The following is a 12,997-nucleotide window of genomic DNA, read 5'->3' as shown; positions in this document are numbered from 1 at the left end:
AAAAATTTTTTCTTTGTAAAAATGAAAATTAGAGATGAAAAAGGAAACATAGCAACAGACACCACAGAAATAAAAAGAGTCATCAGAAATTACTACAAAGAGCTGTATGCCAACAAATTGGAGAACCTAGAAGAAATGAACAGATTCCTAGACAAACACAATCTACAAAATTGAGTCATGAAGATGTAGAAAACTTAAACAGGCTAATAACCAAGATGGAAATTGAATCAGTAATAAAGACCCTCTCAACAAAGAAAAGTCCAGGACCAGAAGGCTTCACTGCTGAATTCTACCAGACATGTAAAAAAGAACTAATTTCAATTTTTCTAAAGCTATTCAAAATAACTGAAAGGGACAGAATCCTCCCAAACTCCTTCTATGAAGCCTGCATCACCTTAATTCCTAAACTGAAAAAGATGCAACAGAGAAAGTAACTATAGACCAATCTCCTTGATGAACATTGTGCAAAAATCCCCCATAAAATATTAGCTAATCAAATCCAACAACACATCAGAAAGGTCACTCACCCAGACCAAGTGGGACTTATCCCTGGTATGTACGGATGGTTCAACATTCACAAATCAATCACTGTGTTACAACATATCAAACTGAAGAACAACAAGCATATGGTTATCTTAATAGATGCAGAAAAAGCATTTGATAAAACACAACATCCTTTCATGATGAAAACCTTAAGCAAATTGGGTACAGAAAGAATATTCCTCAACAAAATCAAGGCAATTTATGACAAACAGATGGCCAGCATTTTATTGAATGGGGAAAAGCTGGAAGCATTCCTCCAAAGATCTGGAATCAGACAAGAATGACCACTCTCACCATTGCTATTTAATATAGTCCTGGAAGTTTTACACAGAGTCATTAGGCAAGAAAAAGAAATGAAAGCTATGCAAATTGGAAAGGAGGAAATCAAAGTATCCCTATTTGCAGATGACAGGATTCTATACATAGAGGATCCAAAAGACTCCACTAAGAGACTATTGGATCTCATAGAAGAGTTTGGTAAAGAGGCAGGATATAAAATTAATACACAAAAATCAACAGCCTTTGTATACACAGACAATGTCATGGCTGAGAAATTACTTCTAAGATCAGTCCCATTCACAATGGCTCCAAAAACAATTAAATACTTTGGAATAAATTTAATCAAGGATGTCAAAGATCTCCAAAATGAAAATTACAAAACACTAAAGAAAGAAATGGAAGACATTAAAAAGTGGAAAATTCAACCGAGTTCATGGATCATAAGAATCAACATCATCAAAATGTCCATACTACCAAAATCAATTTATAGATTCAATGCAATCCCAATCAAAATATCAATGGCATTCTTCACAGATGTATAAAAATGATGCTAAAATTCATATGAAAGCACAAGATACTCCAAATAGTTAAAGCAATGTTATACAACAAAAACAAAGCCAAAGACATCACAATACCAGATTTTAAGACTACTACATGACAGTTAAAACAGCCTCATATTGGCACAAAAGCAGACTTGTAGACCAAGAGAACAGAATGGAAATTCCAGAAATCATTCCATGCATCTACAACAAACTTATCTTTGTCAAAGGGGCTAAAATCAATCCCTGGAGCAAGGACAGTCTCTTGAACAAATGGTGCTGGGGAAACTAGATCTGCACGTGCAGAAGTATGAAACTAACCCATACCTTATACTTTACACAAAAATCTACTCAAAAGGAATCAAAGACCTAAATCTAAGACCTGATATCATCAATTACTAGAGAACATTGGGGAAACTGCAAGATATTGGTGTAGGCAAAGACTTCTTGTAAAGATCCCAGAAGCACAGCCATTCAAAGCCAAAATTGACAAATGGGATTACATCAAGCTGAGAAGTTTCTGCATTGCAAAAGAAACACTCAGCAAACTGAAGAGGCAATTGACAGAATGGTGGGAAATATTTTGTAAACTACTCAACAGATAAAGAGACAACATTTAGAATCTATAAAGAGCCCAAGAAATTCAACAACAGCAAAACAAATAATCCAGTTAAGAAATGAGCAAAGAACTTGAACAAGCATTTTTCAAGAGAGGAAATTCAAATTGCCAACAGACACTTTCAGAACATGCTCAGGATTGTTAGTCATCAGGGAAATGCAAATCAAAACCATGGTGAGGTTTCACCCCACTCCAGTTAGAATGGTTCTCATACAGAAATCAACAAAAAAATGCTGGCCAGTGAGGGGGAAAATGTACCCTGGTCCATTGTTGGTAGGAATATAACCTGGTCCATCCACTGTGGAAGACAGTATGGAGATAACTCAGAAATCTGAATACAGACCTACCATATGATCCAGCCATCCCCCACTCCTAAGAATTTACCCAAATCAAAAGAAATCAGTATCTGAAAGAGTTATCTGCACCCCCATGTTGATTGTAGCACAATTCATAATAGCTAAGATATGAATTCAACCCAGATGGCCATCAACTGATGACTAGATAAAGAAATTATGGTATATATATATATATATACACATATACATATACATATATATATACACATTATGGAGTAATACTCAGATGTTAAAAAAATGAAATTCTGTATTTTGCAACAAGATGGATGAAACTAGAAATCATTACAGAGTGAAATAAGCCATTCCCAAACAGACAGATATCACATGTTTTCTCTAATCTGAGGTAACTAATAGAGTACCTGAAATGTAACATTGGAATGAAATAGACATTTTGGATTCAATAGTTGTTTACAGCCCTTCTCTTTTCCTTTGAGGAAGTGTTTTTCTTTTTTTTTTTTTTTTTTCTCTTTATACTATTTGCTGAACTCTTTTACTTAGTGTAGGGTTAACCAAATGAACATTAAATAAACTGAAAATAGATCTTTGTAAAAATCAGGAGTGAGGATGTGAGAGGGAAGAGGAGGAAGGGTTGGAGCATGGGTGGGAGAGGAGTGTTAGGGGGGAAGTGTCACTATGTTCCTACATCCATATATATAAAATACTTGAAACTTGCATAACTTAAATAAAATTAGAAAAATTTTAAAATATAAAAAAATATCAATACAAAAAAATGAGTGGGTATTGGAGAGGGAGGAGGAGGAAGAATGGGGGCGCAAGACAGGGGTAGGGTGGGATGTATCACTGTGTTCCTGAATCTGTATATAGGAAACATGAAATTTTCACACGTGGAATAAAATTTAAAAATAAAAAAGTTCAGTATTATTATTTAATAAGTAAAGCACTAATGGTGCTGAATATAAAATATATAAATTATCTTAATTTTAGCTACTAGTTACTGAAAACTTATGATGTCCATGGTTTTACATTTAAACTCATTTAACAATACCCCAAATCCATATGATGAAATTTTTTACATGATGAAGTTTCCTAGAATGTGCCTTCTCTGTTGGTCTATAAAGATTTTTTCCAAAGATTTATTTGTTTATTTGAAAGGCAGACTGGGCGAGAAAGAGAGAAACAGCACGTGCGAAAGAGATTTTTCATTTGTTGGTTCACTCCCCAAAAGGGTGCAACAGCTGGGTCTGGGCCAGGCCAAAGCCAGGAGCCAGAAACTCCATCAAGGTCTCCCATCAGCAGCCCAAAAACCTGGGCCATCTTAGGCTGCCTTCCCAGACACATTAGCAAGAAATTAGATTGGATTGGAACTGGGGCTTTCATACAGAATGCTGATATCGCAAGCAGCACTTACCCCGCTGTGCCACAACAGGGCTCCCACAGCAAAGATTAAGCAATGACTTACCAGGATTAATAATCAAAGACTAATTCCTTGGGTGTCTCTCATTTTTTTTAAATAGTTATTTTATATGCCATCATAAGTCTAGTTAAAATACCTTAAGACCTTTTATAGTTTTATTAATTCTGTTGCTTCATTTTGAACTCCTTGAACCTTCAGAATTTAATGTAGCCATTATGGATCACAAAGATCTGCATTACAATCCTGTCTCTGTTATTATCCCTGCATAAATGAATTAGAATTTCTGAGCCACACCAACATTGTCTTGTGAATGACACTGCTTTACCTCAGGCTGTTATAACAAAACACCACAGTTTGGGTGGCTTAAACAACAGACATTTCCCTGGAAGTCAGGAGTCTGAGAGAAGGACGGATATAGGTAAGAGGTTTCTTTGCCTCCTTGCTGTGTTCTCTGTCAGAGAGCAAGCCAGTATTTCCTTTTAGAAGGACACCAACACCATTATGGGGACTTCATCCTCATAATCTCATCCAAAACTAATTACCACCCAAAGGCACTACAACCAAATATTGAAGGATTCAACTTCGTTGAAACAAACATTCAGATTTTAATACCCACTGCATGGGGTTCCTCAGGCTTAGACTAGATAATAAGAAAGCACTTATAACAGTGCCTGTCTACAGTCCAATATTTGAATAAATACTGAGACCCTACACGGAGCCAAGCATTGCACTTGCGCATCCTAGCGCTGTATTGGGGAACAAGTCAGATGTAGCCAGTCTCTGGATTTTTGTTAAGTTTTGGAATACAGGGGTAAACGAGCGCACACGCACACACACACAACACACACACACACGTATATAATACAGATCGTGGTGATATAAAACACCTGAGGGAAAGTCTTTGCAATGCTTTGTTATTCCCAAGTATCATTATCCTTAGGGAGCCTCTCTCTGATTATTACTAGCTGTGTTTTAGTTTGGCTTTCTTGGTTATACTTTGTTCATACCCCACAGCTGGGGCGGGAAGGAAAACATACTGTTGAGAGGTACCTCAGCGTCACAGCAAAGCTTTTCCAGTCACAACAGCGCTCTTCACAGAGAATGCTCAACTAGAAGTTTCTACGTTTGTGATTTTTCCCTCAGTTATATTCGGCCGCAGGTCCCTAAGACCACTGCTCCCCGAGTTCAGGGGCTTGCCTTTCCTCCCAGGCTTTACGCTCTAAGGGGAGCACTCACTACTTCAGGGCCCGCCTCCTTTCCCGCCAACTTCAGGCGCCCACGGGCCCGTGCCCCGCCTCTCTGGGCCCGCGCGCGCCCGGGCGTGTTAGCAGCTGCCCTGATAGGTTCCGCCCATAGGCCCCGCCCACCCCGCCCTCCGGCGTGTTCCCGCGGCCCCTCCCCTCCAGGTCCCGCAGGCAGCAACTCCGGCGCACTTTAGCCGCCCCGGACGACCCCGTCCTCAGGCTCCGCCTACCCCGTCCATCAGCGTGCTCTCGCCGCCCCGCCCCTCCCGAGCCCCACCCCACGCCGTCCCGCCAACCCAAACGCGGGAACCGTTTGGCCCGGAGCTCGTCGGCCGCCCCGGGAGTCCGCCGCCGCTTGGCGGAGGCGCCTTTCCCGCGAAAGCGGGGGCGATGCAGGGGCATCGGCAGCCGAGGGTCCGCTCAGGGAACCTGCCTTGGCCCGCGCCAGCCATGGATCCGGCGGCCGGTGGAGCCTGGGCCCACAGCCGCGCCGCGCTCGGCCGCCTGGAGAACTTGCTGCGCTGCTCGCGCTGGTGAGGACGGGAGTCGGAGGGGGTGGCCGCGAGGCCGAGGCCTGGGGCGGGAGGCCGTTTCCAAATCTGCCGTTGCCTGGCGCCCTGCAGTCCCTGCCCAGCGGATCTGGTGTCGGTCAGCCCTCCCTGGCCCCCATGCTGATCCTCCTGGGCGGCTTTCCCGTCCCCTTGGGCTCCCAGCCCAACTTCCAACGGCAGTTGTGCAACTTCAGTGAGGCGGAGCGGCCTGGAGGTGGGGCTTCCCCGACCCCGCCTCCGCAGCGTGATCCGCGGGGCCGGGGCGGGCCGGGACCCCCAGGCCCGCGAGACTTTGAAGCAGCTGTGGCGCTTTGGTTGGCTGGCTGTTTTTGTTGGCTTGTCCCCTACCAGCTGCCTGGGAGGGGACAGCGCGGAGTGTTTGGGGACCTTTCTTAACGGGAGTTTGGAGGTTGCCCTGTGATGGGCTCCGTCATTCCAGTTCTCATGTCGTTAATTGGCCCAAAGACTGGCGGTCTTGCAGCTCTTAGATCGTCCATCCGCTGGCTCACTCCCCAAACGGCCGCAGTGGCCCCGCGGAGCAGGCAGAAGGCGGAAGCCCGCAATTCCTTCCAGGAGCCTAGGCGCTGCTTTCCCAGGCACATTAACAGGCAGCTGGATCAGAAGTGGAGCAAGCAGGACCGGAACCGGGTGACCCAGGCTGGGACTTAACCTGCTCTACGCAATGCCGGCCCTGTCCCATAACTTTTTATAGTGTAGAAACCAAGAAGATTTACAAAAACCAAGGACTTGGCTCCGTTTCACTTCTCCTAAAAGGACTCACTCACTGAGCACTTGCTGTATGCACGGCTCAGTATTTCTGTATTAAGATGGCTCTGGTGGTTTTTCTGTTTGCCTGTAGCTGTCATGACCGTATTTCTTTCTGAGGATCTGTTTTGATTGTTTTCACCCCTGATTTCCAACTTGCAGAATTTTATTGCTGCTGTTAAGTAGTGTAGCACGTGAAATGTAAGTAACAGAACAGCCTTTTCTTTAAAAATGAGAACTGAGCTGTCACACAATTTTGCATTTATAGTTTGTTTTACAAAAACTTAGTGTCTGTGACAAATGACATTACACTCCCTAAAAATTGGTGCTTTTGCCAGTACATGAGGATATCCTGAGTTGTGTTTTCCGTACTACAGGGGTCGTGCATCTGAGAGTAAGAAACATGTAACTGTGCCTGCTAGTTGTTTTTTTTTTTTTTTTTTTTTTTAATTTTTGACAGGCAGAGTGGACAGTGAGAGAGAGACAGAGAGAAAGGTCTTCCTTTTGCCGTTGGTTCACCCTCCAATGGCCGCCACGGTTGGCGCGCTGTGGCCGGCGCACCGCGCTGATCCAATGGCAGGAGCCAGGTGCTTATCCTGGTCTCCCATGGGGTGCAGGGCCCAAGCACTTGGGCTATCCTCCACTGCACTCCCTGGCCACAGCAGAGAGCTGGCCTGGAAGAGGGGCAACCGGGACAGGATTGGTGCCCTGACCGGGACTAGAATAACATAAGCAATTATAGTCAAGAACTTAATAGTTTTAACAGAAGTTAGACATTCAGGAGGCCTTGTCTACATGGAAGCTGAGGGCTTCACTTAGACTGTAGAGTCAGACTGAGTTCGGGTTCTAGCTTGGACACTATTGACAGGGCCTCGTCATTCAGCTGCTCTGTGCCTCAGTTTCTCTATCTGAGTAACAATGGTTAGATCAATTGTATGTGTAAACTGTTGAGTGTGGTAGCTGTTGTGAAGTAAATAATACATAATAAAAATAAAAAATAAGATCTGTTCTTGCTGGATGACTTGGAAGAGAGAAGGATAGGTAATTGATATGAGTAATCTATAGGTGGTCTTGGAATCTAGCAAAGCCAATTTCACTTTTTATTCTCTACCAGATATTTTCCAGTTTTTAAATGAAGTGAGTAGATAGTAAGAGCCAAAAGACTGAAGGTAGATATTAGCCATACCCAGACTTTTAATATAGCTCATCCAGTTTGCTAGTGAATGGTATTGAAAGCTAGTGAGTTTTTAAAAATTATTTATGATGGATAAATTATATCATAACTTTTTCTTAAAATTCATATTTTTACATAGGCCTTGGCAAATTTTTTCTATAGCGTCATAGTATTTCAGGCTTTGCTGACGACAAATAGTTTTTTTGACCCTTTTTTCTTCAACATCACTTAAAATGTAAAAAACAATCTGTGCTTAGGGGCTGTGTGAAAACAGGCTTCTGGCTTGACTCAGGCAACAGTTTGCCAAACTCTGTTTTAATGGGTAAAATATCTTAATGTTTGAAAATCATTTTTGGTGTAAAATTTTATAACACACGGACTTTAATATTTAAAAATGATCTTGCTTTTCTCCCCTGCTGTGTCTGCAAGACTGACACTTTCACTAGTGAATAACTCAAGATGAGTGTGCTTTACCCAAAGGGCACAAAATCAGTCACTCTTTCTGCTTCTGTTTCTGCATCTACCTCTGCCCTTGTAGATGTCATTGCTGTTCCGGAAGGAGCAGCTCAGGATGGTCTGCTGCTTGCTTTTGCTGCCTACTATTCAAAGCAGTGTAGTAGTATTTGAAATTGTGTCAGTATGTCCCTTGACAGAGTTTCAGAGTTCTACCCAGTGGGCTAGTGATTACCCTGATTACCCTGACATTCAGCTTGTAGCTGTCGTCTGTCTCACGTGCCCAGCTGTCATCCTCTTGGGGAGCACGTTGGTTCTGTTCAGCAAGCTTGACTCGCTGGTGAAGGTGCATTGACAACCTTACAGGGCATCCTTTCTTAACCTTTAACATAAGTATGGCTTCAAGGTGAAGCTGATGAAAAGGTTCAGGAGGCCACATGTGACATTTGTGTTATGACCAAACCTTACAACCAGATAGAATCTCTTTAAAGATTTGGGAAAATGGGACAGGAAGATCTTATTTGAGAAGCTGGCAGAAAGCACAGAGGTAAGGTGTTCCTAAAGGATGCAGGAAATAATAATAAGAGATGCAGTATAAAAGTCCCAGGTGTCCCATAACACTGTTTTGTGAATGTAAATCACTAGGTACCTCTTGGCATATTTTTAGGGGTAGGAGGGTTTAACATTTTTGACAGTGGTAAGTTGGATCTTTTAAATCAACATTGAGGAAAAAGTTACAAGGTAACCCTATATCTTTTAAAATAGGTGATTCCTCCCCCACCCCAAATTAGCACTTTTAAAAAATGATCAGATTTTTTCATTTTCATGTATTTTACATTTTTATTTATCTGGTTTATTTGAAAGAAACAGAGAGACCTCACATCCACTGGTTGACTCTCCAAATGCCTGCAATGGCCAGGGCTGAAACAGGCTGAAGCCTGGAGTCAAACACTCAGTCCAGGACTCCCACATGGTTGCTAGGAACTCAGATACTTAAACTATCACCCACTGCCTCCCAGGGCATACATTAGCAGGAGGCTGGAATTAGAAGCTGAGCCAGGACTCAACCCAAGCACCCTGATATGGGACATATTAACCACTGCACCAAATACCTGCCTCTGTATTCTCTTCTGTGTTGATATAGCATAGTGTGCTGGTTAAGAGCTTGGATTCTCAACTCACACTCCTTGACTTCAAATCCTCAGTGTTTGGGGGCAACTTATTTGATCTTTCAATACTTCCTTTTCTTCAACTGTCAGGTGAACTAATCATAGTTTCTAAGTTATTATGGAGACTATATGAGTTAATATTTATAAGATACTTACCTGTTTTGTGTTAAGAACTATATAAACATCTATAAAATAAAGGATAGATCGCCTGACTCAAGTGTTTATCTCTTGCCTTTCTTCTGGAGTTTCAAATGTTCAGAGGCATTCTTACAGACTAGTTATCGTTTAAATGGGATGATTGCTTCCTTCTGCTTGCTCTGGCTGGTTATTCATTAGAGCATCAAGAACCCCTGTGGCACTACGTGGTGATAGGGTTGTATAGTGTCTACCCTTAAGGAGTGTATGCTTAGTTGTAAGGGCTAAAATGTACACACAGTTCAGGGTAAATTATGATGAGGGCCAATGGGATGTGGGATGTACTTAGGTGGGGCCAGTGGAGGAAAGCTTCATGGGTATTTGAATTGGGCCTTGTGGTATATGTAGATATTTATAAATAGAGACAGGAATACTGTTAGCAAATGACACTGTGCTAAAAATAATTGTAAAATACATGTGGAGTGAGTCAAGTGTCAGGAAGGTAACACTAGATCAAATGATACAAGGACTAGTAGTCTGACAACTTTAACAACAAAATATTTGGTTGGTTCACATAGTTAGCTTTCTAAGGAGAGCAGTTTGTATACCTTTTTCTGGAACTCTGATGTCTTTATCTATAAAAAGTAGATTAGTGTTTTTTTGTTGTTGTTGTTGTTGTTGTTTATTTAACTGGCAGAGAGACAGATCTTCCATTCACTGCTTCACTCCCTGAATGTCCACAACAGCTGAGGGTCGGCCAGACTGAAGCTAGGAGCCAGGAACTCAGTCCAAGTCTCTTGTATGAGACTCTTAAGTATTCGGCCATTACCTACAGCCTCCCAAGGTGCACATTAGCAGGAAGCTGGAATTGGAAGCAGAGCCAGAAATTGAACCCAGGATCTCTAATGTGGGTTGCAGGCATCTCAAGCAATGTCATAACTGCTACACCAAATGTCCACCGTTGATTTTAAGTCTCCCTCCAGTTTGCAGATTTCAGAATTATGTGTGTCCAATGGGTATAAAATATTGTTTAAATTTTTTTAAAGATTTATTTATTATATTTGAAAGGAAGAGTTACATAGAGGCAGAGGCAGTGATAGAGGATGGTGGGGGGAGGTGTAGAGGTCTTCCATCCGCTGGTTCACTCCCCGGATGGGAGAGCATGGATTTTATATAAGTGATGAAATGGAGACTAACATCCAGGAATTTTTGTGGTTGTCTTTCAGTGTAATTTTTGCTATATAATCTTGGAACAGATTTTGTAAAGTATGTTACACTTGGATGGATTCTGAGGAAAAGGAAGTGTATTCCAGGCTAAGGAGAAGAGTCTGAGCAGAGTTGGGGATTTGGAATTGGATATCTGAGAATCATTACAGACACTTGCCCAGCCAGAGCAGAGCTTTTCTTGAGCAGCGATGAGAAAAATGTTTGTATAACTTGAGAATTGCCAGAATGTGAGAAGACCATCTTAGTATTACATTTTCAAAAAATTGAAAACAATAAATGTATATGTGAAAAAATTAAAATAACAGATATCATCATTAAATGCTGAATGAATGAATGAATGAAAAGTCTGAATCTTCAGTACCTCTTGATTCTCAATTTTTTCTCTGTGTTCATTTTAGCATTGTGTGCACCAAATGAGAAGACACTGCATGGCAGGTCTCTCTCTCATGATTTATTAACCACTTCCTCCTGGGAAAAATGTTGGTTGTTTCTAGCCTTTTGTTAGAACAATCAGTGCTGGAGTGAATATCCTTAAAATGTGCTTTTATGTCATAAAGTTTTATTTAAAAAAAATAGTCCTTTATTTATTTGAAAGGTAGACAGAGAGGGATTCTTCATCCATTGGTTCACTTCCCAAATGCTCACAACAGGCAGGCTGACTTCAGGAGTTCAGAACTCCATCTGAATCTACCATTTGGATGATAGAGACCCTAAGTTATTGAACCATCATTGCTGCCTCCCAGGGTGTGCGACCCTAAGTAGTTGAACTTTGACTGCTGCCTCCCGGGGTATGCATTACAAGGAAACTGGAAGTGGAAGCTGAAGTGGAACTCAAAGCCAGTTACTCCAGCATAGAATGCAGACACTTCAAGTGGCGTTTTCGCCATTGTGCCATTCATCACATTTAAGAAACATTTTAAATCAAAACTGTACATGAATTTAGTTGACAAAGTCAATAGAGAAGGTCTATGGTGGTGGTTTTTTTTTGTTTTTTTTTGGATAGGCAGAGTGGACAGTGAGAGAGAGAGAAAGGTCTTCATTTACCGTTGGTTCACCCTCCGATGGCCGCTGCGGCTGGTGCACTGTGCTGATCCAAAGCAAGGAGCCAGGTGCTTCTCCTGGTCTCCCATGCGGGTGCAGGGCCCAAGGACTTGGGCCATCCTCCTCTGCACTCCCGGGCCACAGCAGAGAGCTGGCCTGGAAGAGGGGCAACCAGGACAGAATGCGGTGCCCCGACCAGGGCTAGAACCCGGTGTGCTCGTGCCGCAAGGCAGAGGATTAGCCTATTGAGCCGTGGTGCCGGCCGAGAAGGTCTATGTTGAAAACATGTGTTGCCTCATCCCTTATCACCACTAAGTTCTATACTCTAGACTACCCTTTTCACCTGTTTTAGTTTTTTTTTTTCAAGCATTTATCTTTGCATTGATAAATAATACATTTACAGTGCTTTTTTTTTTTAATCTTTTTTACATTATTTCTTTTCTTTGTACTCAAAGATGTGTTTTCTTATTACCTATTCTCTGTTAACTTTGCACTAAGTGAGATGACTGGGTATGAAATTTGAGTAAAGGGTAATATTCAGTTGTTATTTGGAAGATCTTGCTTCACTGAAGTATAGCATCACTTTTCACTGAAGTCTTACGCCATTCTGACTGCTTTTTAAAAAAATATATGTGACATCTGAATTCTATTATTTCTTAATCTCTGGAAATGATGAGAATCTTGTCAAGCTACCTTGGTGTTTCAAAGTTTCATGTTTGGTAACTATCAAGTGTATCTGAAGGGTGAATTTCAGGCAATGGAATTGTTTAGTTAAAGTTGGGTTCACTTAGAATTTTGATAAAAATCTCTTAGATATAGCTAATCTTATTTTACTTTAGAATATTTTCTTACCTAAGTTCTAGCATTTCTCACAGAGTCTGGCTTTGGTATGGATCAGTGTCTTCCTTTACGTAGTGTGTCTAAACTTTCTGCAACTCTTCCATCGGCATTCTTTTGAAATTAGCACTACCGTCTAACACTGTGACTGTTACACTTCTCTCCTTGTTCCCTCCCCCAGTATACACAGGTGCATGTGTATACAGCCATGCGCGCGCGCGCGCACACACACACACACAGACTTATACAAATTTCCTATATCTTTCCTCACTTATTAATGACAAAAATATATTCTAGCTCACTAATTAGAATAACTAGTAAAACTGAGCCATAATTTGTAGATGTTAAATCATTGCTAATTACATGATAACATCTTATTGCTAGAATGAGGGGTAAGAACTATAGATAAAATATTCAGAGTTAAGTTAGGAAACTCAAAGAAACAGATCAAGGCATTTATTTATTTTTGCTTTTTAAAGGTTTATGTTACTTATTAAGAATGATAGAGAAAGGGAGAAACAGAAGAGATCTTCTGTCCACTGGTTAACTCCTCAATGGCCTGACCAAAACTTACAGCCTAAAACTCCTTCTGCATTTCCCGAGTAGGTGGCAGAGGCCCAGGTACTTGGGCCATCTTCCACTGCTTTCTCAGGTGCATTAGCAGGAAGCTGGATCAGAAGTGGAACCAGC

The 12,997-nt window shown here is 41.6% G+C and overlaps 1 protein-coding gene across 1 annotated transcript in view; it reads left to right on the top strand.

The window, feature by feature from the left end:
- Positions 1–5,273: 5,273 nt before the first annotated feature.
- Positions 5,274–12,997, top strand: part of BARD1 (BRCA1 associated RING domain 1) — an 87,466-nt gene continuing 79,742 nt past the window's right edge. The window contains exon 1 of the mRNA XM_062191205.1: positions 5,274–5,488. Within this exon, the coding sequence (XP_062047189.1) occupies positions 5,346–5,488 (143 nt within the window). The 5' untranslated portion in view covers positions 5,274–5,345. The remainder of the gene's footprint in view (positions 5,489–12,997) is intronic.

This window comes from Lepus europaeus, chromosome 1 (assembly GCF_033115175.1).
Source record: "Lepus europaeus isolate LE1 chromosome 1, mLepTim1.pri, whole genome shotgun sequence".
NCBI lineage: Eukaryota > Metazoa > Chordata > Mammalia > Lagomorpha > Leporidae > Lepus > Lepus europaeus.
Note: the sequence above shows the minus strand (reverse complement) of the source record. Positions and strands in the feature narration are given on the sequence as shown.